The 16,584-nt window shown below is 52.9% G+C and overlaps 2 protein-coding genes across 19 annotated transcripts in view; both read left to right on the plus strand.

The window, feature by feature from the left end:
• Positions 1-3,701, plus strand: part of CAPN5 (calpain 5) — a 59,534-nt gene extending 55,833 nt beyond the window's left edge. For 4 of the 5 annotated variants that reach the window (XM_010973470.3, XM_010973469.3, XM_045509028.2 and 1 more), the window contains exons 12-13: positions 28-164; positions 1,134-3,701. In XM_010973470.3, the coding sequence (XP_010971772.2) occupies positions 28-164; positions 1,134-1,316 (320 nt within the window). In that variant the 3' untranslated portion in view covers positions 1,317-3,701. The remainder of the gene's footprint in view (positions 1-27; positions 165-1,133) is intronic. The other variant, XR_012509756.1, reaches the window with a different exon arrangement.
• Positions 3,702-3,841: 140 nt separating this feature from the next.
• Positions 3,842-16,584, plus strand: part of MYO7A (myosin VIIA) — a 91,920-nt gene continuing 79,177 nt past the window's right edge. For 13 of the 14 annotated variants that reach the window (XR_012509755.1, XM_074372712.1, XM_074372710.1 and 10 more), the window contains exons 1-3: positions 3,842-6,133; positions 6,348-6,461; positions 7,994-8,057. Coding sequence is in view for 13 of the 14 variants with exons in the window: in XM_074372712.1 (XP_074228813.1) it covers positions 8,040-8,057 (18 nt within the window). In the remaining variant the exon portion in view is untranslated. The remainder of the gene's footprint in view (positions 6,134-6,347; positions 6,462-7,993; positions 8,058-16,584) is intronic. The other variant, XM_074372706.1, reaches the window with a different exon arrangement.

Below are 16,584 nucleotides of genomic sequence, written 5' to 3' on the forward strand. Positions count from 1 at the left end.
ACCCCACTGCCCACTCCGGCTCTCTAGGGGCCAACTCTTACGTGATCATCAAGTGTGAAGGGAACAAAGTCCGCTCGGCTGTGCAGAAAGGCACTTCCACGCCTGAGTACGACGTGAAGGGCGTCTTCTACCGTAAGAAGCCCAGCCAGCCCGTCGTTGTGCAGGTGAGTCCGCCTGTCCAGGGGCCCCTCCGGGCCCTGGGCTGATGCTTTTCCCCTCAGAGTGGCTGGGCCCAGTGTGGCGGGGCCTTTGACGGGGACCCGCTCTGTCCCTGACGTGGTGTGGCCTTGGGGATTCTCCTGCCTGCCCCTTCTGGCGCTTCGGAGTCCCCTCTGTGGGGCGGGTGAGTTGGATTCGCTGGTGAGATTCTGGGACACAGCAGGGTCAGTCTCCTGGCCAGGGACAGTGGTCCTCTCTGCCAACCCTGCTCCAAAACCTTGGGAGTTGATCCTTCAATTCCCTTGTAGGTGGGGCTGCCTGGAAAAGTTGTACTGTCGTGGTGGCCGGTGGGGGTAGCTGTTGCCAGAGAGCAGGGGGTCAGAAAGCCAGGGGCCTGGCCGTAGGCTTTCTTCCCCTCTCAGGCCAGGGTGGCCACAATTCTGAGCTCATTAGCAGGAAGCCCTCAGTCCCCTGGGCCCAGGCCAGCATCTCTCCGGGTGAGAAGCCATCTGTAAACAAACGTTCGGGTGCCCTGGGGGAACAACCATAGGGTTTCCAAGCTTTCCTAACACTGGGTCCCAGTGGATCAAATCACAGACCCAGTGATGTTTGGGGCTACAGGGACCCTTAGGGGCCACTGAGCTAACCCTCATGTTAAATTAAAGATGGGGAAACTGGGACAGGGGGTGTATTGCATGCAAGGTCACCCAAGGTCAACAGCAGAGCCAGTAATGACAGACTTAACTGTAGATGGGGAAGGGATCTTTGACAGATGGGAGGAAGCCTGAGGCTCTGGAAGGGGCACAGCCTTGCCCAGCGTCCATGGTGAGGCAGAGGTGATGCAGGGCTCCTCTTTCTCCACCTGGCTTGTGCAGCAGGAAGGGGATTCAGCCCTGCCACCACTGCCAGCACCCCCACACACCTGTACTCCTGGGCTTAGAGGTGGCCCCCAACGATCCTCGGTCTCCCCCCAGATCTGGAACCACCGAGTCCTGAAGGATGAATTCCTGGGCCAGGTGCACCTGAAGGCCGACCCAGATGACCTCCAGGCCCTGCACACCCTCCACCTCCGAGACCGCAGCAGCCAGCAGCCCAGCGACCTGCCGGGCACCGTGGCTGTTCGCATCCTCAGCAGTGCCTCCCTCACGGCCGTCTGATACCTGCCCCTCTCCCTGCCCGCAGTTCTCACCACCATTTGCACATCCCCAACCAGGTCAGGGACTAGCCTGGGAGCCCAGACACTGGGGTCCTTTTCCCAGCTTTTCCACTGACTTGCTGTGCGACCTTGGGAGGTCTCTGCCCCTCTTTGGTGTCCTGAGGACCCCAAAGCATTCCCTTCTCATGGAGGAGTCTTCTTGCCTAAGGTTGAAAATAACCCTGCCTACCCCAGCTGCCACCACGGCTAAGGGACTCTATCTGTTGAAAACATTTTCTCAAGGCCCTGCTATCTGCCATCGGAGTGCCAAGAAGATGTCACTTGTTTACACACAAACTGCCACACCCACAAGGCCCACTCTTGCCCCTCATGTCCCAGGCCTGCCCCACTGCCCCAGACTTGCTTTCTCTGTCACTTCCATCTGGTTTTCTAGCCACCTTGACAGGACTCGGCTCTTAGGATCCTGCTCAGGCTGGAATTTGGGAAATGTGCAGGTAACATCCGTCTGTTCTCTAGTCCCGTCATTTATTTATTCAGAGGAGATTTGCCAAATGAGTAAACGATGCTCGCGAGACTCCAGATGGAGCTGGGCCCCTCCCTGCAGCTCTGGGAGACCTGGCGTCTGTCCTGGGCCTCGCCTTTGCCCTCAGGTCCTCTCAGAGGCAGACGCCCAGAGGAGCTGCAGCCGCCTTCTCTGCCCAGGTTCTAATTTCATTCCCATCCTCTGGTTTAGGGTCCCTGGAGAGTTGGTGGCAGTGGTGGTGAGGAAGGATGGCGGCCTGCCTCCACTGCCCTGATGGGGGAAGGAGTGCGTCTGGTGTAGTGGGCCAGGCCGGTGCAGGGCAGGGTGGGGACCTGAGGGGAGGCACATAACTCCCAGGGACCCCTCTGCTGCAAGACCTGGGCTTTTCCTGGGAGAAGGGACTCTTGGGTGGTGGTCTCAGGCCTGCCAGAGGCAGGTCACACATTGGACTTGGCAAGAGATGGGTAAATCCATTGCCTGACCAGAGGCCTCTCCCCCAACATTCCCCTCAAAACGCAGCCAAGGAGGCTACATCCCTCTTGCTGTCTGGACCAAAATGCTCCTTTTAGTCCTCAACGTTTTATATTCTTTCTGTTTTAACTCTCAATTTTAACCAGGGGTTTTTAAAGGAAACTGAAAGCCTGAACCCTTTTTTCTTCTTAAACTCCAGTTGCTGTGATCCTCTGATTTTATTTTGATTCTGCTTGGGGAGGGACGTGGGCAAGGTCATACCTTCTCAGAGGAGGTCTGGAGGTGGGTGAAGAGTGGGTTGTGTACTGGAATGTTTTGCTGGCACCGACTGTGTTCTTGGACAGCGTTGGTGCTGTGACCAGATTTGGGTCTCTTCTGTGCCCTTCCAGGGTGCCAGACCAGGTGACGTAAATGAAAAAGTCCAGTTGGTTCAAGATCGGGAATTCCTGTGGCCTTGCTGGGAATTCCTTCAGGGAACCTGACTTTTTGGCTCTAGATCAGCTGTTGGGGGCAGCGTCCTGGCTGGCTGTGCTGGATTCTTGACTTTGCCGCCTCACTCTGGCTGGCTCTGCTCCTGTGTCCTGGCCCTGGGTCACAGGAGGGGCCAGGAACTGAATGACACGGAGAACAAGAGGATTCCTCCTCCAGAAGCTGGGATTTCCCCTTGAGAACCTGAGCCTAGGGCCGGGACTTTGCACGTGACCAGGAGCAAGTCGCTTAAACCTCCTGTGCCTCGATTTCCCCCTTCTGCCAAGTGGGGCCAACGATTCTTGTTTGTCAGCACTCTTCCTAGCAAGTGCTGAATAAGGGCAAAACAGTACCCTTTCTCTATGTCTGTCTGTATGCGTACACACTATACACGATCACGTAATCACCACTTCTCAGTGTCTTCAACTCCCGAGTCAGGTGGAATGGCAAGGGCTGGGTGAGCCAGCCTGGGAACTCTGGGGCAGACATGTCAGTCTTTGCTTAGCCACGGCCGCCTGGGCTACCAGAACCAACTGGCAGGCCTGTGTGGGCTTCAGCTGGGGGGCTGGGTACTGCACACCCCCACCCCCCGCCATCTTCTCAAACAGAATTGGTTTGGCCGCTCTGCCCTTGCTTCCTGAGCTTCTGGGTGGGCCAGGCTGGTTCCTGGCTGTGTGGAGATCCTGGTCTCCAGGAGGCCCTGGGGACTGGGCAGGTGAGAATGGGACTAAAGGATGGGTCGGGGAAGTTGCTCTGTTGGCCCGGTGCACCCTTTAGCCCACAGGGGACTCGAGTCCCTATTTGCAGATGGATGGGACCCCCCCAGTCCATACCACCCTGGCCTGGGCTTTATTGCCCCTAGGGCTGAGCACAGGGTCAGGGGAATGGAGACCTGTTCTCAGAATAAATGTTACCACAATTCTAGCAAGGCCTTCCTGTGTCTCTCTGTCCCTGGGGGGCTGGGGGACAATGAAGGGAATGTTTCCCAGGCCTGGGTGACTGTCCTCTGGTCAGAAAGCCATGTGAGGGAATTACTGCTGAGGCTGGACTCCGCTGCTGCCAGCCTGGTGGGACTGTGTCCTGACATCATTGGGATCATTCAGTTGTCCCTTCACCTGGCCCTGTGCCCAGGTGAAGCGCCGTCCCAGGCACTGGGGGTGTGGTGAAGCAGCCACCAGGCCTGCTCTAGGGCAGCCTACAAGCCAATGGGGAAGACAAATAGAAATACCCTGATCCTGACAAACAGCACGCAGAGAGCTGGTGGTAAGGCTGTGTGGGAGTTACCGGGTGTTTCCTGAATGCTGGGTGAGGAAGTCCTCGCCCTAATCCCTTTCTCTACATTTCCTTTCCTCTGGTCCCATGATGGTTTGGAGCAGGGCAGCTGCGTGAAGGGCGGCCCAAAAAGGAGATGGGCTTGTGAGGGCATGAGTGGATGTAAGGGAATCAGAGTGGAGGCTGTTGAGGGGGAGATGCGGGCAGCTTGAGCCAGGAAGCCAGGGTGTGTGGTGCGGAGAAATGGGATGATTTTGGAAGTAAAGTAAACAACTTGGTGACTGGGTTGGAGGTGAGGAATAAGGGAAAAATAAGTGAATTAAGACCAATGCTTTAGATTTCCCCATAAGACTGAGAGAGGACCTCAGCATAGCGCCTGGCCCCTGGCGGGTGCTGAGTACATTTCAGCATCTGGAGATAACTGCACACCATCCCCTGCCACTCCCTGCCCATCCCACCTGCTCAGACCTGCGTTCTGCCTGGGTCAGCACGTTCCTCTCCAGGTCTCAGTTTTCCCATCTGTGGAAGGTTAACACTACTTGCCTGCCCAGTCTGGGAGGCTCAGCAGGAGATGACTGGAGGGGTGGTCGGTACAAAGTGTCCTGCAGTGAATCCAGGAGTGGGGACAGTGTTCAGGAGAAACTCCTGCCATGGGCACCTGGCCAAGCAGACTCCAGCACCCAAGGGTGTTCAAGGGTCAGGACTCCGGTCAGAGGGCACACCAGCCCCTGTAGAGGCTGAGTCCCAGCACTGTCATTTCTCACCCTCGGCTCCAGGCAGAGGCTGGATGTTATGTTCAGCCTTGCTCTCGAGGGGGCGCCATTGGACAGCTGCGCCTGTGGCCAGGAGGTGGCGCAGTTGGGCTGTGGGTCCCCACTGGTCAACCCCCATCCTTTGGGTGGCAGCCAGGTGGCCCCTTCCCTGTAGGCACATCCCAGTTTTGGAGACTCTAAAAGAGCATTTCCCTCCGCCCCGGCCAGAGTGGCCCTGGAGAGGCCCACAGGGCTGGGGCAGCTGCCAGGTTCGCTGCAGGCAATGGGCTGTGACGTGCAAGGGCCAGGTCTCAGCAGGGAGTCCTCAATGTCACTGTCTTCTATGACGCGAATAACAAATATTTTGTTTACTCGTCCTTGTTTACCCTCCTCCTCTACTTGAAAATCGCGTTTTCCACTTCAATTTTCCTGTGTCTCTGGTACATGCAGGGTTGTTCCCAATCAGCTGGTTTGAGTTTCTTGGATGTTTAGAGATAACATGCATTCCCCATCCCCTCAACCCTGCTGTGCAACCCCCACCCCCGAACCCCGCCCAGAACAAGCTGGGGGCAGTGGTAAAGTGATGAACTCCGCGGGGACACATCTGAGGGGAGCCTTCGGGAAGGGGCCTGGGGCAAGGGTGTAATATGTTCAGGGATGGGGAGAAAGGGCCAGAATGCAGGGCTTGCTACTTGCTGCCCTGCCTTGCCTGGTCCTTTGCTCTCAGAGCCTCAAACAGCCATTTTGAGATGGAAACAGGCTTGGCAGAGGGCAGGCAGGGGCCGAGATTCAGCAAATCAGTGACCAAATCAGGATCAGGAGGTTTCCTGCTCAGGTGCTGTGAGAATAGGAGGTGTTACTAAAATGGCAGGAGGCGGCTGAGGGATGGGCGGCCCCAGACCCGGATCTCACACTGGGCAGCAGCACTGCTGAGAAAGACCCCCGTGACCTTGCCTCCCTGCTGGGCGGCCAGTGCTCTGCACAGAGCCCTGGGCAGCACAGCCCGCCTCCCACGCTGATGTCACGACACCCAGACCTTGGAGGGCCCTCTGACTCCGCCTCCTGGGGGAAGGCACTGGAGTGGGGAGGAGAGGGCAGCAGTGCCGGCCAGATATCTGCCCTAGGCAGGAAAGGAGTGCCTGAGAGAGTTACACAGTAACAAACTAAAAGACCCAGAGAGACCCCCAGAGCAAGCCACGGAGCAAGACAGGAAGAGGAGACCTGTGTCTGCAGATTGTCTGAGACCCGCCACCCTAGCTTCCCGAGCCCTCCATGCAGGCAGCAGCTGTGGCCAGGCTGGTGGGCAGCTGAGAGTGGACATCTGGGACCCAGGTAAGGATGGGCTGCCTACTGTCCTGGGCACTGGGAAAAGGGTTTGCTGGACTTCAGGGGAGTCAAGGGCTTGGGCCACCCTGGAGTGACTGCCCCCGCAGCCACTTGCTCCTGTCTGGGCCCCCTGCTGTCTCTGACCAGGGCTGGGGCAGAGGGGTGGACATGCTGTGGGTAGCAGAGAGAGTACTCTGTCCTTGTCTCTTTATCTCCTTAGGCCTCTCTCAGACACTCTCCTTGGATAAGTCACTTCCTTCCTCTGGGCCTCAAATTTACCATCTGTGAAATTGCACTTTGAAGCCTCACTGGCTGAGGTTGTTGGAGGAACAAGGTAAAATCAGGCATAGGTGTAGAAATGTGGATAGAGTACTGTGATCCCTGTTGTCCATTTGAAAAGCAATTAACTTGAACGTGGATTAGTTTTCATTTTTAGAATAAAAAATGTCTATCTTGTAGCATTTTCCTTACAGGTGGCCCTTAATTTCTGTGCCCCTGCCACCCGTTTCCACACCCCAAAGCCCTGAAGACCCTGGTTCTGCTCCTGGCTCTTGTGGCTCACACTGTACAGGAGGCCAGCACCAAAGCCGGGCATCCTCTCCAGATATAGCTCCCCATGGCAGCTGCCTGCTGGCCCTTGTCAAATTCCATTCCCAACCAGGCACCCAGCCTGGGTGCAGGTCTCAGAAAGGACTGTGTGCCTGCTGTATCCCGGAGCTCCAGGGCAGAGGTCAGGGCTCAGGTGTCAGGCAGTGTCATGGGCAGAGGATCAAATGCCCCAGCGCCTTGAATGGACCTTGTGAAAAATTGATGCTCATCCTGGGAGGCAGGTAGGGGCCCAGAGGGGCCTCATGCCAGGGCCTGTGGGTTGGGGCTGCCTCTGATCAGCATACTCAGTCCTCCAAGTCCTTCCTGAGCCATCTCTGGGCCTGGCCCTGTGCTGTGTGAGGTGATGGCTGAGCCCTAACCCTTCCCTGTGTCTACTCCCCTACATTGTGGGCAGAGGTGGGGACAGATCCCGACCAGACAACAAATCCATATAGTCAAGGTTGGATAGAGGGAAACATCAGGGCTCTTGGCAGCCTGGGGATGATCAGGGAAGGCTTCCTGGAGGAGGTACCATCTGAACTGAGCCATGAAGCATAGGTGGGAATTTATTAGCCAGCATTCCAGGCAGAGGGGCCAGTGTGTGCAAAGGCCAAGAGGTGTGAAAAAGGCTGGCCCATTTCAGGAATAGTGAGTGCTGAGGCTTGTAGGGCCCGAGGACAAGACTGGGACAGGAAGAAAGCAGAGAGAGGTAAGATGGAGACACACAGAGCTTGGCCTTAAATGCAAGACTGGGGGGATTAGAGCCCCCATCCTGAAGGCGGGGCGGCAGGGAAGGGTTTGGAAGGGTTTTAGGCAAGGCGTGCCATGAGCAGGTCCTGTTTAGTCTGATCCTCCTCTTGGGCCAGGCTGCCCCTTTCACCCACACTCCTGGGGCAGCCCTGAGCCCAGTGGCCAGGCACCAAATCCTAGTTCTGAATTTGCCCTGCCCTGCTGTATGACCTTGGGCGAGTCTTGGTCCCTCTCTGGACCCCTTTGCCCACAGGTCCAGGGAAGGGTCTGTCTAGACTTTCTACTTTGGGAATCTCCGAACAACAGTGATGAGAAAAGAGCTCAGCTGCTCTGGGCAGTGGAGCTGGTGACAGCAGCAGAGGCTCAGGTCACACAGGCTGGGCTGTGGCCAGAGGGAGGGAAGCCAGGGAGGGTTCCCCAGAGGGAGGGGGAACTGGGGCTTTGGGAAGAGCCCAGGTGACTCCGGCCAGGCTCGATGCCTCCAGGGCTGGCCTGCTCAGAGGCTTGACATGCTCTCTCCCCCTGCAGAACCGTGTCTGGCCAGGTGGGCAGCAGGAGCAATTGATAAAGGACAATGGTGATTCTTCAGCAGGTGAGTGCTCCCCGCACCCCAGTGGCCTTCATCTTTCTATGCCAGGAATAACCCTGTTGGGTGGCTCGTCCTGTCCCATCTCATATTCTTTCATCCATATGCTTAACTGTAGGACACCCTCCCCAGACTTTTCTTCTGGAAAACTATCTATTCTTCAAAACTCGGATGTGAAACTTTCCCTGACTCTCTCAGGCCTGGTCTAGAACTGTTTCCTCTGACTTGTCTGCTGGGGCCTCCCTTTCTCCCTGCTCTCATCTTACTGGTTAGAAATTATTTATTTACATACATCTCTGAATCCCCAGTTATTCCAGGTAGTGGAACAGCGTGTGCAAGGGCCCAAATGGGGAAAGGGAAGAGGAAGTTGGCAAGTCTACTGAAGCCAGGCCAGAAAAGGCCTTGAGCCTGCCTGGGGGCAGCGTGTATGGGATGACATGGCCAGAGCTGAAGCCCCCTAGATAGTATGGTGAAGAAGCAGAGGTGTTGCCCCCTCCTGAATCCTTCGCCTGCACCCCCCTCTTCCTTTGCAGGACCACATGGCCCCTGACCCTCAGCCCTTCCCCGTGATCCGCCCGAGGCTCTGATCTCCTGGTCTCCAGAGCCAGGAATGTGGGCCCTGAGCCAGGTCGGCCTGGCACCAGGCCCCAGGGCTGGTGGTGGAGGTGTGTGCTGCGGAGGCTTGGTCAGTGCCTTCCTGTCCTCCAGGACCGTCAGGGGCTACTGGGCAGCCCTGTCCTGCAGCTGTGTGTTTGTGTGTGAGTGTGAGCTGTCGATGAGTGGGCAGACTTTGGGTGCGTTCTTCAGCCCTCCTGAGCCTCAGATTCCTCACCTGTAAAATGAGGATAAAACCCCTCCTTTCCCAGGTGGTTGTAAAGATCAGATGCCACGAAGGCATCAGATGCTCAAAGTGCTGCTGCTTTCGCCTGCCTCCCGGGTCTGTTTCCCACCCCCCACCTCTTGCCTCTCCTTCCTTGTCCTGAAACACTGTCTGCCCTAGCGCCTTACCCCCCTTTCCCTGGCTGACTTCCCTGCTCTGCCCACATGAGACTCTGGTCACACTCCACCTTCTTCCCCTGTCGACCTGGGGCCTCCTGGTGAGCCTGGAAATGGTGGATGGCTTCGTCCTGCTCCCCACTGCCCCCTCAGCCCTGCTCAGAGATGGGGCTCTGTGCTAAATGAATGATTGTGATTACACCCTCATTTGATCCGAGGGGCTGGGGCGATCAATGATACCTATCAAAGGGACGTTTGAGAGTAAAATGTCATAACACATGTAAAACTCAGCCCAATGCTAGACACAGCTTAGTAAAGATTAATTGCCATGAGGACAACTACTACTAAAATCATCAGTCGTGTTCCTGAGTAGGAGAATCTCCCATTCTTTTCTCTCTCACTTTATTTGGGATAAATGTTTATTTGGAATAAGTTCTTTGAGGAGACCTCAAAGAATATGATGATTCTTTCCCCATGTGTACAGTGTCCCAATGTGGGACATACCAGTGATGGATACTCACCCACCCCTCCTTCCTTCCCTCCATTCATCCATCCCAGCCTTTTGAGCCCCCATGGAGTATGAGGCACAGGAAATGCCTTCATAAAGATGGGCTAAGAATCCAAATCTCTTCACTCATGAAAAATTTTTATTCATTTGTTGAGGGTTTTAATTCTTCAAACATAGCATCCACATTGGTTCTACCATGTGCCAGGCACTCTCTATACCTTATCTCATTTTATTGTCATAGGGCTATGAGGTAGGGATCTTTGTGTCCATACTGCAAGTGAAGAAAGTGAAGTCAGGTAGACATGAGCTAGGGCAGGTCCAGGCAGGATAGGGAACCATGCTGGTGAGGTGGGCAGCACACAGGGAGAGGAGACCTTGTTAGGGGGCTGCTGTGCAGGGCATGGAGCAGGCACAGGGCTCAGGGGAGGAGAGGTCAGACTTCTGCTGGGTGGCATTTGCAAAACACGGGCTCTTTCTTAGGGACCCTGTGGTAGACTGGTGAGACTCATCGTGTTAGTGGCTTTAGGGGTGGGGTGGGAGTGCCTGAAGGTTCCTAGTGTCCAGAAGCCACCTCCTCCAGCCATGTTCTCACCCAGCAAAGTGGCACTCGGCCCCTTCTCTGTACCAGGCTGGGCACAAAGGATTCAGAGACAGACTGAGTGCTGCTTGTCCTCTAGGAAAAGACAAAAGGGGGAGGCAGCTCTGAAACACAGTAAGGATGCCCACAAGTGGAACTGTGATAGCAGGCATCCGGGGGGTGGAGCAGAGTGGGAGGGAGTCTGGGGGTGGGGGAGGCTTCTGCCCTGCCTGCGGTACCCCCAGGGGTTGGTTGGTGGTGTCAGGGAAGGCTCTGAGGCCTTATGGTGGCCCAGCGCATACAGATGGGGGACTGCGGTCTCAGGAGGAGGGACTTGCCCCAGGTTGCCAGGCTAGCTGGTGTTTGTGAGAACCCAGAGATCTGTGGTGCACGTGACCCACTTCTTTAAGGACCTCAGGCAAGGCGGCTGTGCTTCAGTAAGATATGATTCCTGGCTCTGTGGTGAGGCCAGAGTAGGGACTGGATGTACTTTGCCCAAATTCATGGATCAGAGCGAAGTTTGAAGATAAATTTGTGGACTGTTGGTAACAGTTGGATTAACTCTTTAATGAAAACATAACGTTCTTCTTTGTCTGTTGTAACGATTTTTGACTTAAAGTCCATTTTGTCTGATATAGTGTAGCCACCCCAGCTCTTTTTTGGTTACTGTTTGCGTGGAATATATTTTTGTCTTTTCACTTTCAACCTATTTGTGTCTTTGGGTCTAAAATGAGTCTCTTATAAATAGCATATAATTGGATCATGTGTTATGTTTTTAACCTATTCTGCAACCTCTACCTTTTAATTGGAGAGTTTAATCATTTCCATTTAAAGACTTCTGCCATTTTGCTATTTTTTTCTATATGTCATATCTTTTTTCCCTTAATTCCTCTATGACTGCCTTCTTTTGTGTTTAATTGATTTTTTTCCCAGTGTACTATTTTGATTCCCTTCTCATTTCCAAATATACACATATATCTTTTTTTCTTAGTGGTTACCCTGGGGTTTACAATTAACATCTTACATTTATAACAATCTAGTGGGAGTTAATATCAACTAACTTCAATACCTTGTAAAAATTCTGCTTTTATAGAACTCCATCCCTCTCCCTTTATAGTATTATAATGTGAGAAATTATATCTTTATACACTGTGTGCCCATTAACATAGATTTGTAATTGTTGTTTTATGCATTTGTCTTTTAAATCACATGGGAAAAAAAGAGGAGCTACAAACCCAAAATAACAATACTACTGCCTTTTATATTTACCTATGTGTTTACCTTACTAAGGTTCTTTATTTCTTTGTGTGGCTTTGAGTTACTGTCCAGTGCCCTTTAATTTCAGCCTGAAGGATTACTTTTGGCATTTCCTGTAAAGCAGGTCTACTAGCTTGCAAACTCCATCAGTTTTTGTTTATCTGGGAATGTCTTAGTTTCTCGTCCACTTTTGAAGGATGTTTTTGCCACATATAGAATGCTTGTTTGACATGTGTTTTTTTGTTTGTTTTTTCCTTTCAGCACTTTAAATATTATAACATTCTACTGCCTTCTGGCCTCAGTGGTTTCTGATGAGAAATCATCAATTAATAATGTTGAAGATCTTTTGTGTATGACGAATCACTTCAGTCTTTGTCTTTGTCTTTTGATAGTTTGATTATAATGTTTCTCAGTGAAGATCTTTGTTATTGTTGTTGGGGGGGTAATTAGGCCTATTTACTTATTTTTAGAGATGATACTGGGGATTGAACCCAGGACCTTGGCGTGCTAAGCATGCAGCTCTACCACTTGAGCTATACCCTCCCCACAGTGAGGATCTTTTTGAGTTTTTCCTACCTGGAATTTATTGAGTTTTTTGGTTGTGAAGATTCATATCTTTTATCAAGATGGGCACATTTTGGGTCATTATTTCTTCAGATATTCTTTCTGTCCCTCTCTTGCCTCTTCTTTTGGGATTTGCACTATGCATATGTTGGCCCATTTGATGGTGTCCCATAGGTTTCACAGGCTCTGCTCATTTTTCTTTTTCTTTTTTTCCTTTCTGCTCCTCAAACTGGATAATCTCAATTAATCTGTCTTCAGGTTTGCTGATTCTTTTTTTCTGCCTGTTCAAATCTGCTGTTGACCCCTCTAGGAAATTTTTCATATCAATTTTATACTTTTCAACTCCATAATTTCTATTTGGTCCCTTTTATGATTCCCGTCTCTTTATTCATATTTTCTACTTGGTGAAATGTTATTCTGGTTTCCTTCAGTTCTTTGAGCATATTTAAAACAGTTGATTAAAGCCTTTGTCTATTAAGTCCAATAGTCTGGGCTTCCTCAGGGAAAATTTTCATTAATTTTTTTCTTCCTGTGAATGGACCATGCTTTCTTGTTTCTTTGCAAGTCTCGTAATTATTTTGTTGAAAACTAGACTGCTTTTAATTGAAGTACAGTTGATTTACAATGTAGTGTTAGTTTCAGGTGAACAGCAAAGTGATTCAGTTATATATAAACATATAACTTTATATATATATGTGTATATATATTCTTTTTCATATTCTTTTCCACTAAAGATTATTACAAGATATTGAATATAGTTTCCTGTGCTATGCAGTTGGTCCCTGTTGTTTCTCTGTTTTATATATGGCAGTGTGTATCTGTTAATCTCAAACTCCTAATTCATCCCTAGATATTTTAATTATTATAAAGTGACAACTCTGGAAGTCAGATTCTCCCCCTCCCCAGGGTTTGTCGTTGCTGCTTGCTGTGAACTGAAGTTTTGTTTAGTGACTTGTCTAAACTATTTTTGGGAAGACTGCATTCTTTGTTGTGTGTGGTCACTGAAGTCTCTAACACACCTGGAACCAACAATCAAAACAAACAAAAAAACCCCTCAATCTTTGCAGCTGGGCTGTATGTGTGTGTTGGGGCATGACTTCAGTGCTCAGTCAGGCCGTTTAAAACCCTGCCTTAGCCTCCACATCCTGTCTGCATAGGGCGGAGATCAGTCAGAAGTGAGAGCTTAGAGTCTTCTCAAGCTTCTTCTGAACAGTCATCCAACCCTGGGCATGTACATGATCTCCAGATTCCCCAGTACATGCAGGAGTTTTTTAAAGCCCCTTTTCCCCGAAGCATCTCATTCCTCTGCCTTTCCTTCGGGCTTTTTGGAGTGTCTGTTGTTTGTTCCAATTGATCATTATTTTTCCCCAGGTGGCAACATGCCTTTGGATGTCTTTGACCAATGCCCTCCATAGCGTCTTCTCCACCCTGGGGAGGTCCCTAGTTAGGGAATAAAGACAAGCCCTTTGCATTATCTCTTCAGGGAGATCCCAGACAGATTAAAACAACTACAATTCTTTAATAACAAGGTCTGTTCTGCCCCCTCTGACCCAATAATCACACCAGGGATACTGGCTGCCATCCTCAAGGTGGGAGGTGGGGGAGGATGGGTAGGTTAAAGCAGCACAAAGCCCTCCTGCTGGGTTTCAGTCACTTTTCTCTTCATTATATTTTCAGATGGTTACTGTAAACCTTTGCATATTTTCTTGAGTTCTAGTATAGCTGCTTCTGACAGTTTTGCTGTATGTTTTTGGTATTTCTGTAAGAAAATGGGTTCTTGGAGTTCTCTACTCTGCCATATTTGCTGACATCACTTGCTGATGACAGTTGGCGTAGTTATTTCCTGAAAGCTTTTTGTCCCAACTTGCTGTGTATCCTAGGGTAAGTCCTTTTGCCACCTCTGAACCTGTCTCCCTGTTTGTACAGTGGGTGGCCAGAATTGAGCCAGATGGTGGTATGGTGGGGGTGGGAGCAGCACTATGAGTCTGTGTGAGGCATGACAGAAGTACAGAGAAGGTAGTAAGGTGTGGGGACCGGGGGGCACATGGCTAGGTGGAGCCTTGGTGGTTGCGTGTGGGCAGGGAAGAGGATGGTGGGGTGGAGCATTCCTGGCAGAGGACTCAGCATAAGCCAAGGTGGGAGGCCTTATCCTGTGAGGCCGGGCAGGAGGAGACTAGGCTGGAGGAGCAGTGAGACCTGGTTCAGGAAGAGGATCTGGTGTGACGCCAGGGTGGGTCTTGGGGGCATGAGACCTGCCTCCCAGAACTGCTGTGCAGCCACCTGCAGGGAAAGGGGCCTATTCCCAGGCTTCAGCTCAGGGGTGGCCTGGATGCAGGGGATTGAGCAGTGGGTCTGGGTCAGGCAGGTTCAGGCTCTCAGTGCTTTACTGAGTCTCTTTTGAGGGGCCTCTCTCCATCCACAAGACCTGTTTTACATCTCTTCCTTCTTACCTCTGCTTTTCTGTGCTTTGCTGTTCCCTTTCCTGGAACACCCTTTCCCGTCATGTCTGCCTGAAAAATCACAACGCCCGGGTGTCATCCTTCACATGACTTGCTCGGTTACTAACAGCCAACACTCATACCACATTTGCTCTAACAGGCACCTGTCTGAATGAGTTATGCACATTAACCTCACAAGCACCTCATGAAGTACCGTCATCCTGCCATCTGACAGATAAAGAAACAGAGGCACATGGAGGTTAAGGAACTTGCCCAGGGTCACACAGCATGTGAATGGCCTTGCCAGTATTGAACCAGTGTTGGCTCCAGAGTCCAACCTCTTAGCAGCCATGCTAGCCTCTCTCTCTAAGGTGACTCTGTCCCTTGTCTGGTGATGCCATCCTTGTCTGCATCTGAGTCTATCCACCCCCCAGGCTGGAAGCTCTGAGGACAGTGTCCCCTAAGCTTGAGTCTGAGCCTGTGAATGTCGGTTAAATGGACAGATGGAAGGATGACTGGGGTCCCTGGAATCCCTGGAAGCTCACCACCAACACTTCCCTCTGTCTAAGGGTCTCATTCCTGGCTTCCGTGGACTCGCATGCGTAGGTGGGCAGGGGGATGTGTGCTTGTTCTGGGCTTGACTGGGGGAAGGACCCCTTCTGAGGGCACAGTCCCTGAGAGGGCACAGGAAGTGGGTGAGAATCATTGTCAGCTGTGTGCTGGGTGGCAGAGCGTTGGGTCCTCGAGGCTGGGATGGGATGGGGTAGAAGGTGGCCTGGTCCAGTGGGGCAGCTCAGAGCTCTGTGTGAGGCATCACCATCTCCTTCCTTGCCACTCCCCCTGCTCCCTCCTGTGGTTTGCTTGTTTGTTCTGGAAGCAGTTGGGCCCCCAGGACTCCAGACACTGCTCACAGCCAAAAATGAGGCCTTAAAGAGAGAACAGAAGACAAGAGGGGAGGAAGACACAGATAAGTAGAGATTGGGAAGAAGGTGGGAGTAGGAGGTCACAGGGCCTGGGCGTTCCACACCTTCTGGATGGTACGGTGGCCACTGTGGCTCTTGGCCCAGCACAGACCCGAGCCTGTGCCCAGGCCTGTGTGGCTGCCAGGACACAGGAGCCCACTGCAGGGTGAGCTCTGAGCCATTAAGGGTGGCTCCCTGTGCTGGGGAACCAGGGATGCCCTTCCCCAGGCCTCAGTGCCTCCTTTTTGGGGTGGAGATCACCAGTTGGCTGGCCTCAGACCAGAGACAGACTCTCAGGGTGCTCTCTCCCCAAAGACCCCCCCACCTCAAGATTTTTATCTGCCCTCACTCCCCAGAGGCAGCCAGTGGGCTAGAAAGATCTTTGGCGCATCTTCTCTTTAGTCTTAAAAATTCACGAAGTTTATTGCATTTTACTCCATAACATCCCATGTTTCTTTCAGTAGAAAACATACTGATTTTCTCTAAAACTGCAGTCAAGGTGAAGTTCCAGGTGCCTGGTTTATGCTGAGGCCCGCAGCTCGTTCCCAGGTGCCGCCTCTGCAGTCCCGGTGAAGCCGGTCTGGAATCCCCAACGATGTTGGGGTGTCGGGGCCAGGATGGTAGAGGGACGGGTTGGCGCCCCCTCCCCGATCCCGCCCGCGGGCGTCACCTAAGCCGCCGTTGCCATGGGCCCGCGGCAGATGGCCGGGTTTAGGGTTCCCTGGCGGGCGGCGCGCACGGGATTAGGTGAATTAGGGAGGCCGAGCCGTGCCGTCTCTGTAGCCGCCGCCAGGCCCTCCGCGTCATGGAGCCCCCTGCCCACGCCGCCGACCCCGCCGACCCCGCCGACCCTGCCGAGGCGTGCGCCAAGCAGCCCGGCAAGTGGGCGCTGGTGCGCAGCCTGAACCAGGCCCTGAAGACCTATGCGGTCCTGCCGGTGAGGCCCTGGCTGGGAGGGGGAGCGGGAGGGGGGCCCCGCCCAGGGCCTACGTCGCCCGGCCTGTTGGGAGCCTTGGGAGCCACAGGGTTACAAAGCCCCAAGATGCACGCAGACCCGGGCCCCTCGGGGTTGCTCTGGTCCCAAACTCCCAGCGTAAACTTGGCCCCCTCACCCCACCTGCCCCTGGGTGGGGCGGGAAGGTTTGCATCTGGAAAATAGGAGGTGGGCCGGCCAGCGTCTAGGAAAGCAGTGAGTGAGGGGCTCTGTAGAAGTTTGTGCACTGGCTGACCC

This window comes from Camelus bactrianus, chromosome 10 (genome assembly GCF_048773025.1).
Source record: "Camelus bactrianus isolate YW-2024 breed Bactrian camel chromosome 10, ASM4877302v1, whole genome shotgun sequence".
In the NCBI taxonomy this organism is placed as follows: Eukaryota; Metazoa; Chordata; class Mammalia; order Artiodactyla; family Camelidae; genus Camelus; species Camelus bactrianus.